The sequence below is a fragment of the Jaculus jaculus genome, chromosome 17 (genome assembly GCF_020740685.1).
Source record: "Jaculus jaculus isolate mJacJac1 chromosome 17, mJacJac1.mat.Y.cur, whole genome shotgun sequence".
In the NCBI taxonomy this organism is placed as follows: domain Eukaryota; kingdom Metazoa; phylum Chordata; class Mammalia; order Rodentia; family Dipodidae; genus Jaculus; species Jaculus jaculus.
In genome coordinates, this window is record NC_059118.1 from 19,485,554 (window position 1) to 19,507,583 (window position 22,030).

The 22,030-nt window shown below is 37.7% G+C and overlaps 1 protein-coding gene across 6 annotated transcripts in view; it reads left to right on the forward strand.

The window, feature by feature from the left end:
- The window catches only part of Dock3 (dedicator of cytokinesis 3), a 455,655-nt gene that overhangs the window by 285,964 nt on the left and 147,661 nt on the right, over nucleotides 1-22,030 (forward strand). For all 6 annotated transcript variants that reach the window (XM_045136510.1, XM_045136514.1, XM_045136511.1 and 3 more), the window contains 3 exons: nucleotides 6,116-6,197; nucleotides 10,839-10,899; nucleotides 12,329-12,476. In XM_045136510.1, coding sequence (XP_044992445.1) covers nucleotides 6,116-6,197; nucleotides 10,839-10,899; nucleotides 12,329-12,476 — 291 coding nt within the window. The remainder of the gene's footprint in view (nucleotides 1-6,115; nucleotides 6,198-10,838; nucleotides 10,900-12,328; nucleotides 12,477-22,030) is intronic.

Genomic DNA, 22,030 nt, shown 5'->3' on the forward strand with positions numbered 1-22,030 from the left:
TCTATTTACAGTATCTAGGAAATGGAGCCAGCTTAAATGTCCCTCTACTGATGAATGGATAATGAAGATGTACATTTATACAATGGAGTTCTATTCAGTGGTAAAGAAAAATTAAATTATGAAATTTGCAGGGAAATGGATAGACCTGGAAAGGATTATACTAAGTAAGGTAACCCAGGCCCAGAAAGCCCAGCATCACATGTTCTCTCACATATGTGGATCCTACCTACAAATGTTCAGACTTGTATGTAAGTTGGAGTAAAACTCAGTAGCAGAGGCCAGTAAGCTAGAAAAGGGCTATAATGGAGAGAGGAAAGGGGAGGACTTAAGGGGATGGTTTTATATATATGTAAGTAGACAAACAGATTAATGGGAGTGGCATGGCATAAGCAAGGTCAGAGGAAGAGATTCAGTAAAAAGAAGGGTGGGGGAGCGTTACTCAAAATTCAGGATATTGTGAATAAGCCTTATGATAACCTCCTTTTTGCATAATGGCACACCCAGAACCCATAAACTGTTATTAGAAAAATTTCAGTGCCAAGGATGGGATACCTTCCAGTTTTGAGTTGTTGGCCAGGGAGGTCCCTGATGCCCCCAAGACATTACAAGCTATTTCCAAAGCTCTTGGTTTCCTACCAGGAATAGATGGTAACACCCTATTGCTGAGAACATCACATGTCTGGCTGCAAGATCACTGAGAAGCCAAACTAGGACTGAGCTGAAAATCTCCTCCTCATAGATAAACTGACAGAAAGCTTGGGGGGGGGGTGTGGACCCAAGCCCAGAAAGCTAAGCACTGCATGTTCTCTCTCATTTGTGGATCCTAGCTACAAATGTTTGGAATTGTATGTGAGTTGAAACAAAACTCAGTAGCAGAGGCCACTAAGAAAGGGGCATAAGGAAGGGAAGAGAGATGGGGATTTAAAAGGATGGTATTATACATATGTAAGTAGAAGAACAGATTACTAGGGGGTGGAAAACCTAATAGAGGTCAGGGGAAGAGATTGATTAAAGGAAAGGTGAGGGAGGGTTAAACAAAATCTAAGAGGATATGAATAAGTCATCTGGAAACCTACTTTTTTTGGACAGTAGCATACCCAGAAACTATAGATTATTACTAGAAAATTTTCAGTGCCAGGGATGGGATACCGTCCAGTGAGTTGATGGCCAGGGAGGTCCCTGATGTCCCCCAAAACATTAAGGGCATTGATAAGGCTCCTGGTTTCCCACCAGGAATAGATGGTAAGACCCTGTTGCTGAAGACTCCACATCCTTAGGATGCAAGTTCACTGAGAAGTCTTGCTAGAGCTGAGCTGAAAACTTCCTCCCTATAGATCAGCTGACAGAAAGGTGGAAAACACTAAGCTGCATGCAGCTCTATGGGAGAGAGTGAATTCACCAGTGGAGCTAAACAACAGTGGAAACTGCAAGCCTTAAATTTGGCCATATACAGACCAAATGAGGCAGCAGGTGCAATAGTGGCATGTCTGTTATGGGGGAAACCAACTGTTCTCTAATTGGACTGGAGACCCGCTCCATGGGAGGAAATAACATGCCTGATACTGAAAAGCTATGATGGGTAGTCACAAGCCTTAGGGGTATAATATCCACTGGTGTCTATCTAGATGTATATATCATGCTCACCAAACTGCCCAGTTAGCTCTTCTCTTAATGTTCATACCCATATATTAATGCTACTCTCACTTTTGGTTAGAGAAGCTTCTCTTTTCAGATGGCAGTGACCTTGGTTGGGATGACTTAGAAGGCACCATAGTGCTGAGATGAAGTGGCAGAGGAGTGTTCAGCACTGAAATAACTCTTATCACATTTTACAAGGCTCAGGGTCTATTGTGGAAGAAGTGAAGGAAAGAATGTAAGATCCAGGGCTGGAGAGATTGCTTAGTGGTTAAGGCACTTGCCTGCAAAGCCAAAGGACCCAGGATCAATTCCCCAGTACCCACATAAGCCAGATGCACAAGGTGGTGCTTGAGTCTGGAGTTCATTTGTAAAGGCTGGAGGTCCTGGCATGCACATTCTCTCTTCCTCCCACACTTTCTCTCTCCCTCCCTCTCTCTCTCTCAAATAAATAAAAATTTAAAAAATAATATAAAAAGAATATAAGAGCCAAGAGGATAGGACTCCTTACAGTGCAGTCGTCCAGACAGAAATTGGCCATGATATCCATTACTATGCAGTGCCTAGCACTACCTTCACAAGATCCTCCTAATAGGAGGAAATGACGACGACATGAAAATAAAAGAGAGACAAATGGAGGGAGGGGGATATGATGAAGTGTAAATTTATTTAAGGAGAAAGTGAGAGAGAAGAGGGAAATACCATGGTTCATTGTCTGTAAGTATGGTAATTGTCAATAGAAAAAAAAAAAGAAGTTTCTTTGGCACTGGGGAGATTGTTTAGTGTTTAAAGGCATGTGCTTGCAAAGCCTACTGGCCCAGCTTCAGTGTGTCAGTAACCACATAAAGCCAGATGTACAAAGTGGTTCATGTGTTTGGAATGCATATGCAGTGGCAAGAGGCTCTGATCCATCTATACCTCCCCCTCTTAAATAAATAAAACAGAAGTTTCTTTGGTCAAAGATAGCAGTAACATTGATCTATGAACACAAACATCAATAGTTTGAATGCAGTTTGATGGGCACATCATGTCTGCTTAGCAAAACAACAGCAACAGTTTCCCTACTAGGTCCTGTGACCTCCCTAGTTACAAATGTCGCCGGGCGTGGTGGTGCACGCCTTTAATCCCAGCACTCGGGAGGCAGAGGTAGGAGGATCACCGTGAGTTTGAGGCCACCCTGAGACTCCATAGTGAATTCCAGGTCAGCCTGAGCTAGAGTGAAACCCTACCTTGAAATCCCCCCCAAAAAAACAAAAAAAACAACAACAAAAACCCCACAAATGTCAATAAGATACAGCGTACTGTTTTTACCTTGTATTTCTACTTAATATATTGTGTTATAATTTGGGCCCTTATATTTAAGTTTAAGGGATCATTCAAACGAAGTTTTTGTAAGCAAAGATCAAGGTTCAGCATTTTTCATATAGTTTAGTGAATACTTTGTTAAACTACTATGTTTCCATCTTTGCATTACTTTGATTCCTGTATTGAAAATCTTTTCACAATGCTCATATGATTATTCTATCATTTAGCACAGACTTCCCTAAACTCTATGTGTATCATTTGCTTTTCATTGCTAGGACAGGCTACCCAACCAGAAACAGCTTATAAAAGGAAAAGGGTGGACTAGAGTAGAGAGATGGCTTGGCAGTTAAGGTGCTTGCTTGCCTGCAAAGCCTAAGGACCCATGTTTGATTCTCCAGAGTCCACCTAAGCCAGAAGCACAAAGTGATGCAAGCATACAAGATCGCACATGCACACAAGATGGCTCACACATCTGGAGTTAGAACACAGCGGCTGAAGGCCACTCTCCCTCTTTCTCTCTCACTTGCTCTCTTGCTCTCACATTAAAAAAAAAAAAAGCCGGGGCTGGAGAGATGGTTTAGCGGTTAAGCGCTTGCCTGTGAAGCCTAAGGACCCCAGTTCGAGGCTCGATTCCCCAGGACCCACGTTAGCCAGATGCACAAGGGGGCACACGCGTCTGGAATTCGTCTGCAGTGGCTGGAGGCCCTGGCGTGCCCATTCTCTCTCTCTCTCTCTGCCTCTTTCTCTGTCTGTCACTCTCAAATAAATAAATAAAAACAAACCAAAAAAAATTTTAAAAAAAGAATTCCAAAAACAAAAAAGCCACTCTGTTGAGTTTGCCTCAAAAAAAAGTAAAAGGAAATGGGTTTAATTTATGTTACATTTCTAGAAGATAGAACACATCCTAGTGTGGAAGACATGACAGACCAGAGTAGGAAGCCTGTGTCATATCATCACATTAGAAGAGAAGAAGTAGAAAGCTAGAGAACAGCAAGCAGAGCTGGGCTGTAACACCTCAGTGCCCACCCCCAATGACACACTTCTTCCAGCAAGGTGCCATCTGGGTTCTGCAACCTTTTCAAACAGCTCCACCAATTGGGGTTTAAATACTCAATCATGAGTCAATGAGAGACACTTTACATTCAAACCACAACAATATAATTATTAACTAAAAGTATATTTTATTTTCCATGGTCATTCTATTTGGAGTAATATGGATTTGCTATTTTCATTTCCTCGTTTCTCTTTTAATAAGTGTATGTGCATATTCATGTGTGTGAGGGTGCATATGTACTTGTGTGTGTGCATGTGGAGGCCAGAGGACAACCTCAAATGTCATCCTTAGGAATACCATCCACCTCTTTTGAGTCAGGGTTTTTTATTGGCCTAGAACTCACCTATTAGGGTAGACTGGCTGGCCAGTAAGCCTCATGGACAGTATCTGGATTATAAGTATGTGCCACTATGTCTAGCAGTTTTATGTGGGTACTAGAGATTGAACTCTACTTTTCTTGTTTAGGAGGTAAGCACTTTACTAACTGACCCATCTCACCAGCTCACCTGCATGTCCTCATTTCTTATTCCTCATACTGATCTTTCTGTACCTTTGCATTAAATTAATTCTTCACTGTATCATCAGTGATTACTATTCTGACATCTGATGAACAGTTATGTTCTTATCTGAGATAACCCACAGTGGCCTTGGACTTTGATGACCCTTCTTCCTTCAGGCCTCTCTTTCCTTGACAAAAATGGCATTCCACCATCCTTACTTTTCTTCTATTTTGCTGTTTATCTCTCTGTGTCTACTGTGCTAAATTCCTTGTTTGCCTATTTCTTAAACATCAGTACCCTCAAGATTCTGATCGAAACCCTTTTTCTTCCCATTCTATACACATTCCTTACTTATCCCATCTACTCTCTTACATGAATAATCCCCAAATTTATCTGACCTAAATACTTTTTTACAGGTCTTACTCCAGTCCAGACTGACCTGGAACTCACTGTGTATCTCAGGTTGGCCTTGAACTCATGGAAATCCTACTTTAACCTCCCAAATACTGGGATTAAAAGCATGAAGCCACCATACCCAGCTTTTGATCTAAGTGTTTCAGGATTTATTTCTGCCTTTTTTTTTTTTTTTGTTGTCTACCAGGACCAAAAGCTCATTGAAGAAATAGTACCTTGTATTACTTTGTTCGTGTTTATATACCATGTTTAGCACCGAAAATCTCACAGAACTATTGACTAGATGAGCAAATAAATGCAAGAATAAACTAACCAAGCTGTACAGTTGATCTTATAATATATGTTATAATTCTATGACAATGTCTTAATACCATCCTTTTACTGCTATCATATATATTTAGTGCGTAAATGGGGAGGCACAAAGGAAGTAAAATATATCTAGAATTAAATAGTTTGTTCTCACTGTAGTACAGTTTTCCTGTCATAGTTGGGAGGGGACATTAGTATAAAGAAGTGGGAATGAGATTCTGGATAGGGACAGGAATGAGGTGAGAGAGCAAGGAGCTATTTCTCCAGATGTTATAAACACTGTTCCTAAGCTGTTTTATTCCATAATTTCCTTCAGGAATAAGCTATATGATTTGAAATAAAATATTTAATGGCTCTGTTAAATTCTGATGGCAACTTTAGCTATAATGAACTATTTTTTTGAATTTCATACAAGTCTTTATAAGTTTCAATAATATTTTTTTCTTAGCTCTAAAATGATTCTCTAGAGTTATATATAAGAAAATATAAATTGGATAATGTAGATTCTGTTAGCTCTAGAATGATGAATATTTTTACGATGAGCTGAGTGCTCACATCAAAGAATGTATATGATATATTAATGGGTTTAGCATGCCCCAGTGCCTTGAGAGGATTTGGAAGAAATATAAGACATAGCCCTCATCACTACTGTCAAAGAACACACACATTTAAAAAGACTTGATGGACAATTACACTGACAAGTAAACATCACCACTTATCAGGAGTATCCACTGCAAATATCTTGATACAACAAATAAAGTGTCCTCTACATATGTGGTCTTGACCTTCCTTGCCTATCATAACAAGCTGTTTCATAAGCATCAAGGCTTTTCTGAATCTGCCCTTATTTGCTGAAGCATGCCGTTCCTTATATATTTTTTTTTCTCTTACATTTCAGTGAGCGGTTTCTGGTGAGACTGAACAAGAATGGTGGACCAAGGAACCCAGAGAAGATAGAACGAATGTGTGCCCTTTTTACAGTATGTGAAATTCTCTTTTTATGCTGTTGACCAACCGAGGGTCATCTGTGTGTGTATTGTTACCCTGGGAACAAGCATTTATTCTTTCCCCTCCCTACACACACACTAGTGACAATGGATAAAGGATATAGAAATCTTAAATTAATTATAGTTTTTAATTGATTCTATTAAAATATAATTAAGTCTATTTTATGGATGTATATAAGCTTTTTCACACAAAATCTTGGTGTTTAAATATCATTTCTCTTAAAGGCATCCACCAAATCTACAATATAGCAATCAGTGTAAGTTCATAAAAAGAAAAACAAACTAAATAGTCCTGTTGCAAACAAGAAATAGAGGGTCTATTTCTACTATGACTTTTCTAAATAGCCATGATCTAGTGTTATGAAACAATAAACTCAGAGAAGGCTTGAAAATCTGTTTATTACTGCAAATTAAACCTCTCAGTACTACACTGCCCTTTGTGTTCTCCAAACTGATTCTGATTCATTTTTTTTATCCAGTAAAAGCTTTCCAGTTTTACTTATTTGAATTGATTTGCTGAAGAAAAAAATAAAACTGACACAATTTTAACCAACTTTGACTATTATACATTCTTTGACACATTTCAGTGATAACAGGTATATTAGAACTCATTAGCAAGCCAGGCTTAGTAATGCAAGCCTGTAATCCATGTACTGGGAAGGCTTAGTTGGGAGGATCACTGTAAGTTCAGGGTCAGCCTGGGGCTACAGAATGAGTCCCAGGTCAGCTTTGGCTAGAGTGAGACCCTACCTTGAAAACAACAATAAAAGAAACTTATTGACCAGACATAGTAGCTCATGTCTTTAATACCATCTACCTGGGATGCTGGAACAAGAGGATTAACAAGTCCCAACAAAACAAGAAAACATTGAGTTTAGGAAAGGGTGACAGTGTCCGAGTATCACTGGCCTTGTATGTGGCTCATGACTGATAGGTGACAGGTACCTAAAAGTTTATTTGGTGCCTGCCACTTAAAAACAAAAAACTTGATGCCTTATAAAGTCAAATAATATTTACCCAGAAATCTAATATGTGACTTTCTTGGAAATCTAAAATTACATTTGTTTATCTGATTTCAAATCATTTATCGCAATTTAATCTTTCAAAATGTCAGCTGATGTTGCTACAGAACCACTTTCATAGGAATAACTTCCATTGAAAATGCTCCAGGGTTGGAGAGATGGCTTAACTTTGCCTGCAAAGCTGAAGGACACAGCTTCGATTCCCCAGGACCCACATAAGCCAGATACATAAGGGGTGCATGCATATGGAGTTTGTTTTCTGTGGCTAGAGGCCCTGGTGTGTCCATTCTTTCTCTCCCTCTTTCTCTCAAATAAATAAATAACATATTAAAAAAAAGAAAACACTCCATGTAGAAAGCATGCTTCAGCTGTACAAAAGGGTTTATAAATCTAGCTAAACTAAAAATAATGTTTTGCCCATATTTGAGCTCAGCATTCAAGGCTTAGTAGGTAATGTTAAGAAGAAAGAACAGGAAAAACAAACTCATGAATGTGGTTAAAGGAGTAAAACTGTCATAATCTAAGAAGAGCAGCACTCTCTCTTCAATAGGAAAAGGAGAAAGGAAAGAATCAAGAATGTAGAGAGTGGGCTTCATGAGAACTCTTGAAGTAAGCATGCCTGACCATCGAGGTCTCTGAGACCTTGTTTCTGAAGCAGAAGACCTCAGTAATCTTAGGGGATTTTCTAGATCCTGATTGCCCCAAATTTGCTGGTAAAACAGGAGAAATTGTTAGTGCTTTGTTCCTTGGTAAGAACTTAAGAGTGTAAATGTGCTGACCTTCAATTCTTAAATATGATGAGTGCAGTCCTTTTCTCTTAAAAAATGAGCTTCATTATGATGGTGTTTGAATATAATTACTGGAAGTTGAAAGGTTCATTTAGCATTTTAATTTTTATATGGGCCCAGAGGCCAAAGATGTTATATTAACTTTACAATCAAACATGCACATAATACTCATCATGTTCTGTTCTGCCACAGTTGGAAGGTACAAGGCTGCTAAGTGTATGACTTCCATGGTTGCCTTTGTAGTATGGCCCTGGAATTTTTAAATTCCCAAACATTGCTTGAAGAATTTTTACAAAGTACATGAAATTTCTTTTAAAAAAATAAGATTATCTGAATTTATTTCTCTCATTACTGGGGATTAATCCCAGGGCCTTATGCATAGTAGGCTAGCCTCAAATTCATGACAATCCTTCTTCCTTTGACTCCTGAGTGCTGGAATTAAAGGCATGCACCACCATGCCCCACTTTTTGAAATATTTTTATTTATTTATTTGATAAGAGAGTATGGGCATTCCAGGGCCTCTTGCCACTGCAAATGAACACCAGACCATGCACTTTACATGGATTTTATTTGGGCACTGGGGAATCAAAATCAGACTGGGCAGGCTTTGTAAGCAAGTACTTTTAACCCCTAAGCCATCTCTCCAGCCCTACTTTCTTATTTTTAATGATCTCAAATAAATACTACTAAGAGTTCTGTGTACCGTATATAGATAATAAGGTATATGGCCACTTGGAAAGTGCTACAAATTATTGTTAAAGCTTCTTCCTTTTGCTTGCTCAAATAGAATTAGAGCAGAAGTCTAGTCTTCTTGTGTCTAACCCACCTGAGTAATCATTACTAATTGTTAGTAACTATCTGGAATTGTCTGTGTATATTAGAATTGATAATAATTCTAAACACTTCAAAGTTTGGATGAATACAATCCAGGCTGTGTAGAAGGATAGCAGCATACAATGCTATCTTGAGAATATATTTAATTCTATTTTTCAATTAGAAAAACTAGTGAATCGGAGTCAAACATGATTTTTTTAATTTTTTTTTTAATTTCAGACAGAGAGGGAGAGAGAGAATTGGCACACCAGAGCCTCAGCCACTGAAATTGAACTCCAGATGCTTGTGTCACCTAGTGGGCATGTGCAACCTTGCACTTGCCTCACCTTTGTGTGTCTGGCTTACATGGGACCTGGATAGTCAAACATGGGTCCTTAGGCTTTGCAGGCCAGCGCCTTAATGCCTAAGCCATCTCTCCAGCCTGAAGATACCTTTTTTAATACTAAAAGACATGCTTCATATAAAATGTGATATAAGATATGCCAACTATGTTAAATTATGTAGTAGCCTATTCCATTGTAAACATATATTATTATTTTAAGAACTTCTCAAAGTCTTAAAGCCATCTAGAATCCAAAGTTTCCCCATTATATATTACTTTTTAATGTCTCCTCTTCTGTGATTTGTTCAGAGTTATTTAGCAGGGCAGGCAGGGACTAGGTAATGCAAAGCACCAGATCTTAAGAGTAAGTGCCTCTGTAAGTCTTGTACCTCAGGTGCCCTGCTTGCTTTACTTTAACTCTGATCCTCTAACAGGACAGGAAACCTAAGACTCACGGCAAGACTGGATTGCTAGGCTCATTCCAAATCATGACTGCACCCTCTCCCTGATTTATGGAAGAGGAAAAGGTGTAGGGATCAACCAAAAAATGTAAAATGAAAAGGATATGGAGCTAAGGGACCCTTTCCTAAGCAAAAGGGAACTCATGGAAACTTATCCCATGAAGTACAAAGATTATTTCCTCAGTCATCACTAAATCATAGTGGCTGGAATAAGCTACGTGTGCTTGTGTGGGTGTGTGTGCAAGCACACATATGCACACGTGCACACTTTCCATATGATGGAAATCTTACTACTTAAGATATAGTACTCTAAATAAAGCATGGAAAACATTTCTCTTAATTTTATTCTAAACATAAATACTTAATATATAATAATAACTTCTACTATTTCCTCTTGAAAAATTACTGCTTCTGGATCAGATTTGCTTATTTGAAGGAAGCCTTAAATTCTGCAATAAGATTATTTTCAACCTGTAATTTGGTGCAGATAATAAAATCTAAATTTAAGACTGTACAGCAAATTATCAAGATTTCACAGAGACCATATTATATATTTTAAAAGAACATAGTTTATAGTAATAGTTTGTAGACAATAGAAATATAAAATTATTCATTAGTAGGTTTTTGATGTAATGCCACTTTTTGGCACTGAACATTTATTCCTTTTGTTAGAAAAGATTTCTACATAGTGTTACAATAAACATGGGTTAAAGCAATGTCATGAAAATTTCCATTTTGAAAGTTTTATAGATATCTGATATTTTAGTTAGTCTAAGTTGGAATTGGAAGGATACTATCAACAAAATAAATTTCCAAAGGCATTTAAGATATTCAAATTTTTACTGCATAACTTTTTTATTTTATTTATTTATTTATTTTGTTTTTTTAAGGTAGAGATTCTAACCCAGGCCAACCTGGAGTTTTCTGTTGTTTCAGGCTGGCTTCAAATTCACAGCAATCTTGCTACCTCCACCTGGGATCAAAAGCATGTGTCACCATGCCCGGCTACTGTGCAACTTTTATGTGCAGTAGCTATTGGGTACTGCAATCTCCCTTGTCCCACCTTTAATGTATACTAATTTCAAACTGCTATGAAGTTCAAATGAAATTTTAATTAAATGAATTTTAAATTATTTTCTGTGATTTCTTCCCTGAATTTATTTCTTTTTTTTTTTTTTTTCCTTAGGATCTGAGCAGCAAAGACATGAAGAGAGATTTATATATAGTTGCCCATGTGATCCGAATAGGTACTGCCCATTTGTGTGACTAAAACTGGCCTAACTTGGGATAAGTATCTCCTGTGCATGAGCCTTGTCTTCTTTCCAGCTCTTTCCTGTTTTACTTGAAGTTTCAGGTTGGAGCTGGGCTTGTTTTAAAGCTTTGCCTTATGCTCAGCTACTACACTTGCTGGCTTTGATATAAGTGACTGATGCATTCTTCCCTCACTTCAAATATTCTGTTTCTCTTTGCTTTGTACCCAAACTTTTTATTTTAAGAAGTCTGCTTTTTACATTCTCCAAGTTACATTGCCTACCTCTGCACATGCCTTTCTCTCAGAAATTGCCAACTGAGCAGGCGTCGTATGCTATTTGCTATAGTTTGTGTTCAACACTCGGTACCTATGCCCTTCTCCACAAAATTAGAGATATGTTCACTACTCCAAAAGATGAGTATCATCTCATTTCTACGTAAGCTGAAATGGAAAGGGTAGTTTTCACTACTGTTCTATTGTTGACTTGCCCATATTATTTCAAGTTTTAGTAATATAACTAAGTTTTCTTTCATATATGACATTGTTATGTACATTTTTGTCAAAAATATTTTAATCCTGGGCTGGAGAGGTGGCTTAGTGGTTAAGCGCTTGCCTGTGAAGCCTAAGGACCCCGGTTCGAGGCTCGGTTCCCCAGGTCCCACGTTAGCCAGATGCACAAGGGGGCGCACGCATCTGGAGTTCGTTTGCAGAGGCTGGAAGCCCTGGCACGCCCATTCTCACTCTCTCCCTCTATCTGTCTTTCTCTCTGTGTCTGTCGCTCTCAAATAAATTAATTAATTAATTAAAAAAAATAAATAGTAAAAATATTTTAATCCCTTTTCAATAAGCCAGTTGTTTTTGCAATACTTCATAGAACCATTTGTTGAGGTTATAATATTTGCATGTTCTCTGACCACTGTTGGCACAGTCTTGCTGACTGGCAAGGTAAGCAGCCTTCTAGACTGCTCTCACTCCTGCAGTGGTTCTGGAACACTTTTGGCAGTAGAATTTGGTCAGAAGAGAAACACAGCGTCCTCCTTATCTGTGCATGCAGTTTTCTGTCCAGCAGCTAAAATTACTAGAATTTCATCCCTTAATAAGGCCGTCAAGTTTAAATTTTATTTTTCTAAGAAATTTGTAAAGCCACTCTTGTTCTTATTGAATTAATAGTGGGCTGTTGGTGCTACTTTAGAACTAGTTAGCAAAGTTAACTAAATATGGTACAGGAGGTGAGCTTTGGCCAGAGGCGTATTTGTTGCTCTTCTATATAATATCTTTGGCTGGCTCCCTTCATCCCTTTATTTGTCTAACTTAGAAGACCTCTTAGGTACCTGTTGCTCTAGCATCATATGGATGGTAATCAAGGGATGCTGGAGAGAAACAAGGAGTTCTCAGTCTAACTAGTGTTTTCTGCTGTGCCTAAGGCCGAATGCTCCTGAATGACTCCAAGAAGGGCCCTGCTCACCTGCACTACAGGAGACCATATGGCTGTGCAGTACTGAGTATCTTGGATGCCCTACAGTCACTCACAGAATTAAAGGAAGAAAAGGATTTTGTTCTTAAGGTTTACACGTAAGTAATGGATATCAGAAATGTTAAGGATTTGTAGTACAACACATCCTAGTATTCCCTGAAAACACTAGTTTTCCAGCTAGTGGATGTGTCATCACCAGGATATAGCATAGGAAGGTTTGTGAAAATTCACAATTTTAGGTTAAGCTTTAAGACCTAGGCATCTTTTTTTTAAATTAAGTTTCCCAGGTGCTAAAACATCTGAATTTGGAGCCTTCTATTCTAAAGTGAAAAATCTGATAGTATGTATTTCCTGTTCTCTTCAGAATATTCATTTCCTCTCAAGAATGAACCTACTTTATTACATATTTGTGGGAAAGTCCACAGTCTAATATCTCATCTGTCTTAAATATAAAAGTTTTCTGTATCTAATATTTATCCAACAGTTATTGCAGCTGAATTTCCCAAGGTACAGATTGCTTCAAACAGGGATCATGAGTCAGGTTGCCCTGTCTTTGAAGAAAAGCCAGTTTGTCTGAGGAGCCAAGATCTTACCCTTTGCTTCTGTCATCACAGATTTCTTAAGACATACCCAACTGGGCATGGAATTATTTTTAGTATTTTTTTTGCCAAGAGATCTGTCCTGAAGAAGCAGTCCTGCCAGGCATGGTGGCGCACGCCTTTAATCCCAGCACTCGGGAGGCAGAGGTAGGAGGATCACCGTGAGTTCGAGGCCACCATGAGACTACATAGTGAATTCCAGGTCAGCCTGGACTAGAGTGAGACCCTACCTCGAAAAACAAAACAAAACAAAACAAAAAAAAAAAAAAAAGAAGAAGCAGCAGTCCTGCTTCATGACTATTGTTAAACAATAGAAAAAGAACAGAGTAAGGAAACACAGAACTCAAGTATATAGTCTGTCCACTTACAGAGATCTAGAAAAAATGAATAATGTTAAAAGGGGGGGCATGGTGGTATACTCCTTAATGCCAGCACTTAGGAGGCAGATATAGGAGGATCACTGTGAGTTCAAGGCCACCCTGAGACTACCTAGTGAATTTCAGGCTGACCTGAGCTAGTGTGTTCTACCTCGAAAAACAAAACAAAACAACAACAACAAAAAAAATCAGTGGTGAGTTTAGCAAGTATTTTTAATTTTTTTTTTTTTTGAGACAGTCTGTAGTCCAGAATGCCCTGGAACTCACTATTTGCCCCATGATGGCCTCCAGTTCATGGCAGTCCTCCTGTTTTGCCTCCTGAATGCTAGGATTGTGGTCTTGAACCATCATACCCCAATTTTGTTAGTTTTAAAATAAGTATATTTCTTAGAGTTTTTAAAAACCTATCCTCTGTGAGTTCAACATAATATCATCATTCAAAAGTAAGTTTAAAAAATCAGGTTAAATACTGCCAATTGTCTTGTTAATATATTTTCATCATATTACATGTGCATTTTTGTGAGTTACATATTCTCTGTGGCTCAGATATAAAAGTAAGTTAATTTACAATTGCCCGTAATTTGGAGCTTTCTATAATTATCTATGTTTTATTAATTTCAAAATAAAAGTCCACATATTTCCATTGCATATTTTTTCTTTAGCTCTGTTCTGTCCCTAATACTTTACTTTATGAAGTGAAGGCTTTCTTTGAAAGTAATAATTTACCCCCCCCCCCAAAAAAAATGCCAGTTTTATCCTCAGTGCATCTGTCAGAGGTTTTCCATATACTGAGTTTCTTCATTGATGGTTGGCTTCATATGCTTCCCCCACTTTTGAAAAGGGGTAAGCCAAAATCCATAATCATCAAGTATCATCATCTTACTTCACTGAATGCTTTCTAAGGGCAAGGGCCATAAAGAGTATTCTAGAATTGTTTCTCTTTGCAGGTACCAGATTCCTTGCTTCAGTGCAAATTCTCATTACAGATAGGTGCCTGCCCAGTATCCCTCCTGAAATCATGATGTCAAGCTCATTTGCCTAATTATTTCTAAAAACCATAGCTTTTAAGTGCCAGCATGCCACTTTGTAAGAAGTAGAACTTGTATATTATTTTCTTAGCTCTTTTGTACAGGCTAAGTTGATCCTAAAAGCCAAAGAAAGATGTGTTTATAGAATCATTTTTTTATTTGGAAGAACTAATAAAGTTAAAATGTAGGATAATTTTTCCACTTGAAAATGTTAACAGACTTTCAAACAGACTCTAAATGCATGTTTGTGAAATTGATTTTTTTTATACAATTTGCAGTCCTTCTAGGATTAGAAATTTAAATCCATATCAACTCAGTGAACCCAGCACTTAGGAGAAGCAGTATTTTTCAGTCAGTTTCATGTGATATATTTGTGGGTTAGATTGAATTAGAAGCTTGAGGGCTTTACTAATTGCAACTGATAGAGCTTTTAGTCTTTGCTAGGATAGGATTTTACAAGGATAAAACCTCTCGTACAGATTTATTCAATGAATTGGCAAAATATTGCCTTAGTTGCTGACATTCTTACCATTTTTTGTATTATTCAGAGTCAGCCTTTACCAGAAAAGACTCAAGTGCCTATCTGTCTCTGCCAAGACTACTGCCCTGCTTTATAATATTGTTAAATATCATAGGAGGGTAGGGAAAAGATACCACATTCTTTCAAGAAAACTGCAGCAAGAAGCCAAGACATGAAAACTAGGTTGCTTCCTGAGTTAAAAGTTTTAAATAGGGCTGGAGAGATGGCTTAGCGGTTAACCGCTTGCCTGTGAAGCCTAAGGACCCCGGTTCGAGGCTCAGTTCCCCAGGTCCCACGTTAGCCAGATGCACAAGGGGGTGCACGCGTCTGGAGTTTGTTTGCAGAGGCTGGAAGCCCTGGCGCGCCCATTCTCTCTCTCTCACTCTATCTGTCTTTCTCTCTGTGTCTGTCTCTCTCAAATAAATAAATAAATAAATAATTTAAAAAAAAAAAGTTTTAAGGGCTGGAGAGATGGCTTAGCGGTTAAGCGCTTGCCTATGAAGCCTAAGGACCCCGGTTCGAGGCTCGGTTCCCCAGGTCCCACGTTAGCCAGATGCACAAGGGGGCGCATGCATCTGGAGTTCGTTTGCAGAGGCTGGAAGCCCTGGCGCGCCCATCCTCTCTCTCTCCCTCTATCTGTCTTTCTCTCTGTGTCTGTTGCTCTCAAATAAATAAATAAATAAAAATTTAAAAAAAAAGTTTTAAATAACCATAAATTACTACTAGATGCATTTTAGTCTGATATAATTATCATATGGTTTTTGTTTGCTGGAGAAACACAGGGCCACAAGCAGGCATAGGGCATACTATCCCTGGAGTCTAGAAAACAAAAGGAGAGAAGTACCAGGAGTGTAAGCTAACATGGGAAGGGGTGGGTATCTGTAAACAGTGCATATGACCAAATAGGAGAAGATGTGAGTATATGATGGCCGTTGTTCAATTTCACAATCAAAATAGTTCAAACATACATTTTAGGCCAGCGTTAATAAAATTACTATTGTAAATATATTAAATTTATAATATTTTTGTTTTACATTTTATATAAACGTATATTACAAATTGTATACTCTGTCACATAACATATAAAACTGAGAAGTCTTACTTATTCCCCTTCTCACATTTTATGACAAAAAAAAATACTCAAATTCATCATATATAGTCAGGCTATCATAGCAGTGATCACTAGAACTTCTTTCTGTGTCAACTGATATGATTTTCCCAAGAGCATTATCTTCACTTGCATCAGAAGGTTTTTAACATATCATTCTTTGATTTCTTGATAATTCTTTCCCATCAGAAACTTATTTTGGTGTGAAAGTACATATTTGTTGATGATTGACCCCTTATTGGTTGCTATTTTAGTTTTAAGTCCCTACATGTGAACTCATGATACAGCTACTTGATATTTTTGCCTTTAAGTTAATTTTTCCAGTAATACTCAACACTTCAATTTGATAACCATACCCTAAGCACAATTACTCTTTGTGGCTTTGTTCTTGAGAAAGAGAGAATATGAATCCCCTTTCAGATAACTTATAAAGTATCTAAAATGTTTAATTTCAGGCTAGTGTGACTTACCCAGATAATAACTCACAGCAGAAGCATTCAGGGAATGACTGCTGTAGTTTGGATCTGGAGTGTCACCAAAGGCCCATGGGTTAAAGGCTTGCTCGACAACTTGGTGCTGTTGGTATGTTGTGGAACCAGTAGCAGGTGGGGCCTAGTGAGAGGTCTTCTGGTTGTTTGGGTCTTCCTTCCCTTCCCTGCTCCTATCTGTGAGTTTTACTGTTTCAGACTTCATATGTGAATTCATAGCCATGTGTGGTGGCGCACACCTTTCATCCCAGCACTCAGGAGGCAGAGGTAGGAGGATTGCTGTTAGTTCAAGGCCACCCTGAGACTGCATAGTGAATTCCAGGTCAGCCTGGGCTAAAACAAAACCCTACCTTGAAAACAAAAAGTGAGTTCATGTAGTATTTGTCCTTCTATATCTGGCCTATTGTATTTTGTGTAATATTCCTCAAGTTCCTTCATGATGTCACAAATGGTAGGATTTCCTTGTTAGAATTTAATATGACATTTTTATGCATGTTCCCTTCTTCTTCATATATTCACCTATCAGTGGATACTTAGATTGTTTCCCTATCTTGGCTATTGTGAATTCTGTAATGAACATTGGGGCATAGATATGTCTTTGAAATATTGATTTCATTTTCCTTAATATATATACAAAAGTGAGATTGCTGGGTCATATGGTAACTCTGCTTTTAATTTTTTTTTTTTTGATGACTGTGTTATTTACTACATTAGCTGTGTCACTTGACATTCCCAATACTAAACAAATTGTCTCTTCTTCACACTTAGCCAACATTTGTTATGTCTTATATTTTAATCATAGACTTTCTACAGGTATGAGAACAACCTCATTGTGGTTGTGATTTGTATTTCTCTGATCTTTAGTGATTTGATCATCTTTTCATTTATATGTCATTTTTAGAGATAAGTCTATTTAGGTCCTTTGCTAACTTTTTTCACAATTTTTAGCATTAATTTTTAAATTAGCATGTAAATTATTGGTTTCACAATGACTACTTCCTATATACACATAATTGTATTTTGCCTATATTATTCCCCCTTTATACTCTCTTGTCCCCATTTTGCTGTCCCATTAATCCCTTTCCTCCCCACAAAGAGCCCCTTCTGCTTTTATGTTTTACACATATATATGTGTGTGTTTGTTATGTGTTGCATACATACAAACATCCACACACATATATATATGTGTGTGTGTGTGTGTATATATATATATATATATATATATATATATATATATATGCACACACACATACAGAGTGTGCATGAGAGAAACTGTAATATTTATTTTCCCTTTCCCATTACTCTCTCATGCTCCTGTTCCTCCTTCTATTAGGCTTATTCCTTCCCCAATGTATGATCCTTTCTATTTTCATGTCATTCATATATATATGTGTGTGTGTGTGTGTGTGTGTATACACACACACACATACATACATACAGATTCCACATATGAGAAAAACATGCAACATGTTTTAAAAACATGTCTTACTGATTTTTTGCTGTGTTGTTTGTTTATGTGTGTGTACATAGGCATCCTTATGCCACAGCACAACTTTGGGCCTTGGTCCTCACCTCCCACCTGGTTTAAGGCAGGATCTCTTGCTCACCATTGCATTTTCCAGGCTAGCTGACCCATGAGCTACCCAGAGAATGTCTTGTCTCCACCTCTGCTTTTACCATAGGTGTGCTGGGATTGTGACACCTGCTGTAGCATCCAATTTTATGTGTGTTGTAGGACTCACACTTGCACAAGCACTTTATCCACTGAGCCATCTCCTCATCCTAGTATGTGTCTTTCTGTTCCGTTTTTCTAAAACCAACATAATTCCATTTTTATAGCTAAGTACAACTATACTGCATATGTGTGTGTGTGTCTTTGTGTGTGTATACTACATTTTTGCTTCTTCGATATTTTATTTTTATTTATTTTTTTGACAGAGAAAAAGGAAGAGAGAGAAAGAGAATGGGCGCACCAGGGCCTCCAGCCACTGCAGACAAACTCCAGACACATGCACCCCCTTGTGCATCTGACTTACATGGGTCCTGGGGAATCAAACCTGGGTCCTTTGGTTTTGTAGGCAAATACCTTAACCACTAAGCCATCCCTCCAGCCCTATACTACATTTTCTTTATTAATTCATTCATTTGTTGAAGGGTATCTAACTTGTTCAGTACCTTGGCTGTTGTGAATAGTGTTACAGGAAACATGGATGTATAAGTATTTATGTGGCATGCTGATTTATATTCCTTTGGATATATTCCCAGGAATGCTATATAGCTTGATCTTATGGTAGTTCTATTTTTAGTTTTCTCAGGAACCTCCATAATGATTTCCATAGTGGCTGCACCAACTTACATCACCAGCAGTGCCTGTGGGTTCCCTTTCCCTGTATCCTCAGCATGTTGTCATTTGTTTTCATGATTACAGCTATTCTGACTAGAGTGATACAGAATCTCAATGTAGTTTTAATTTGCAGTTCTCTGATCTTTGCCCATTTCAAGAGGATTTTTTTTTACTGCTGAGTTTAATAAGATCCTTATATATGTTGGCATTAAGCCACCTAGTACTATATTGAACAGCAAGGTGATGGTGGGCATCTCTCTTGCTATGGTTTGAAATAGTTTAGGTTTATCTTTCAAAGATTCATGTTCTAGAAGTTTGATCCCCAGTGTGGTAATTATGAAAGATCATGGAACTTCTCGTAGATGAAGCCTAGTTGAAGGTAACTGGTCATTAGGAGCTCTACTCTCATAAGTGATTAATACAGTTTTCTAGAGCTCTTGGCTGTGTGAGATACCTCTCTCTCCTTCCCGCTCTCCCTCCTATTGCCCCATATACACAGGGCTATCTATCATGTCGTGATTTAGCCAAAAGGTCCTTACAAAAGTTCAGTAGATGTTAGCACCATAGTTTTGAGTTTCCACAACTATGAATTAAAGCTTCTTTTCTTTTGTTTGTTTTGTTTTTGTTTTTCAAGGTAGGGCCTGGCTCTACCCCAGGCTGACCTGGAATTCACTGTACATTCTCAGGGTGGCTTCAAACTCACAGTGATCCTCCTACTTCTGCCTCCAGAGTGCTGGGATTAAAGGCATGTGCCACCACACTGGGCACATTTTTTTTGTTAGAAAAATGTCAGCTTCAGGTATTTGCTATAGCAGTAGAAAGTGAACCAAAATACTTCTCACCTCTCTGTCTCAGCCTCCCAAGAAGCAGTCCTAGAAACATAAACCACCATATCTGGTGACCTGTTCCTTCAATACTTAATTTGTTTAGAATTTTTAATCATGAAAGGATAGTAAACTTTGTAAAAACACTTTTTCCTCATTTATAACTTGTGGGAGTTTTTATCCTTAATTGTGTTTGATTCGGTATAGTGTAGTTACTGATTTGCATAGGTTTATCCTTGCATCCTAGAAAAAGTCTAGTTGATCATGTGTAAAGTGCTTTTGGATTCCATTTGCTAGTATTTTACGAAGAGGTTTGCTTTTTAGCATCTTTGCGCATCTGTGCTCATCAGATGTATGGGCCTTTGACTTTTCTTGTAGTATGCTTGTCTAGCTTTGGTATAATGTTGAAACGTGCTCCCTCCTCTAAGCTTGTTTGTTTGGCAGGGGCCATAGGGGCAGTTAGAGAAGAATTGACATAAATGCTTTTTCATATTTTTAGTGGACTTTACCTATGACTTTACCTACCTATGCCACTTTGTGTTTTTTGAGTTTGAGTCACTTCACCTTCTGTTCCTAAGATTTTCATTCTTGGGTTTTTATATTATTGTTGCTGTTTTAATTTCCTTACTTGTTATAGTACATTTTACTTATTTTGATCTAATTTTATTATTTTTTTACTTTCCTGATTGGACTTTGTTTTCAAGTTTCATGCAACATAACATTATTTCATTTTTAATTCATGTGGAGATTTATTGCTATGAACTCCCTTTGAACTTCATTTGCTGCATCCTATAAGTCTTGGTAGGTTGTGTTTCTGCTTTTATTTGTCATAAGAAACATTTCAATCTCCTCCTCTTTTTTGTTTTTGAAGATGTGTGTGCATGAGGAGTGAATGTCTCATAATATTGCCCAAGGAGACCTTCAACTCCTGGCATCAAGCACTCCACTTACCAAACACCCTGGTAGTTAGGACTATAGATAGGCACAACCATACTTGGCTTTAGTTTCCCTTTGGATTTCCTATTGACTCATCATCTGTTTAGGAGAGTGTTGTTTTAATGGTATTATATTTTCAATTTAAAGTTTTTCTTCATTATTTTACTTTTCATACCATTGTGATTAGAAAAATGCTTAGTGGTTTATTTTTCAGAAATTTTTCAAGAATTGTTTCATGGCCTAAGATATATTCCAACCTAGAGAATGTCCTATGTGGATTTGAGAGGAATGTATATGTTATTGGATATAATAGTGTGTATGTTCTTATGTCTGTTTGGTGCATTATGTTGCTTTAGCCTTCTGTTCCCTATTGATTCTGTTTGAATGACCTGCCAATTGTTGAAAATTAACACAGAAGTCCACTAATATAACCATATTGTAATCTGTGTCTCCCCTCAAAGCTATTTACATTTGGGATTTTTTTATGTGTGTGTGTGTGTAGTGTTAGGTGCATACATATTTACAATTATGGTATACTTCGATAAATTAAACCTTTATCATTATATAAAAACCTTTGTCTGTGACAAATTTTGACTGAAGGTGTAGCCATTCCTGCTCTGTTTTTGTTTATCACTGTGAGTTTGAAGCCAGCTTGGAGCTACAGAGTTCCAGATCAGCCTAGGCTAGAGTGAGACCGTACCTTAATAAAAAAAAGCAAATAAGAAAATATAAAGTATAAGATATGGGTGTGTTGTGTATCATAGATTGATGGGAAGAAAACACATACCTACTATAAAGATATAGGGTTTCCTAGTTCATTCTCCATGAACACTTGGTTTCTTTTTTCAGTATTTTTTTTTATATATGGCATTTTCAGGTAAATATATTTATAGTGAGTCCTGTCCCTTTTACTATTCCCTTCCCCCCCCTTCGCCCATCCCCTCCCCCCTATGTTTTTCTCCCTTCTGTTTGTATGTTACATATATCATTTTGTCTATCCCCCATGCTTCAGCGCATTCCTTTAGTATTTACTTTTGGTGATGGTTCTGTGTTCATAGGTTTTATTTACATTTGCCCTCCTATGTGTACATACTTACAGATAGTAAAAGCTAAAATTGGCATATCAGAGAGAACATGCCACTTTGTGTTTTTTGAGTTTGAGTCACTTCACCTAATATTGTTTTCAGATACATCCATTTTCCTGCAAATTTCATGATTTCCTTTTTCCATACGGCTGGGTCGAATTCCATTGTGTATTTGTACCACATTTTCATTTTCCATCCATCTGTCACTGGGTATCTCATATCTCTGCTGTTTCCAGTTCTTGGCTATTGTAAATGGAGCTGCACTAAACATGGATGTGCAGTTATCTCTGTAGTGGAGTGTGAAGTCTTTAGGTTACATGCCCAGGAGAGGTATGACTGGGTC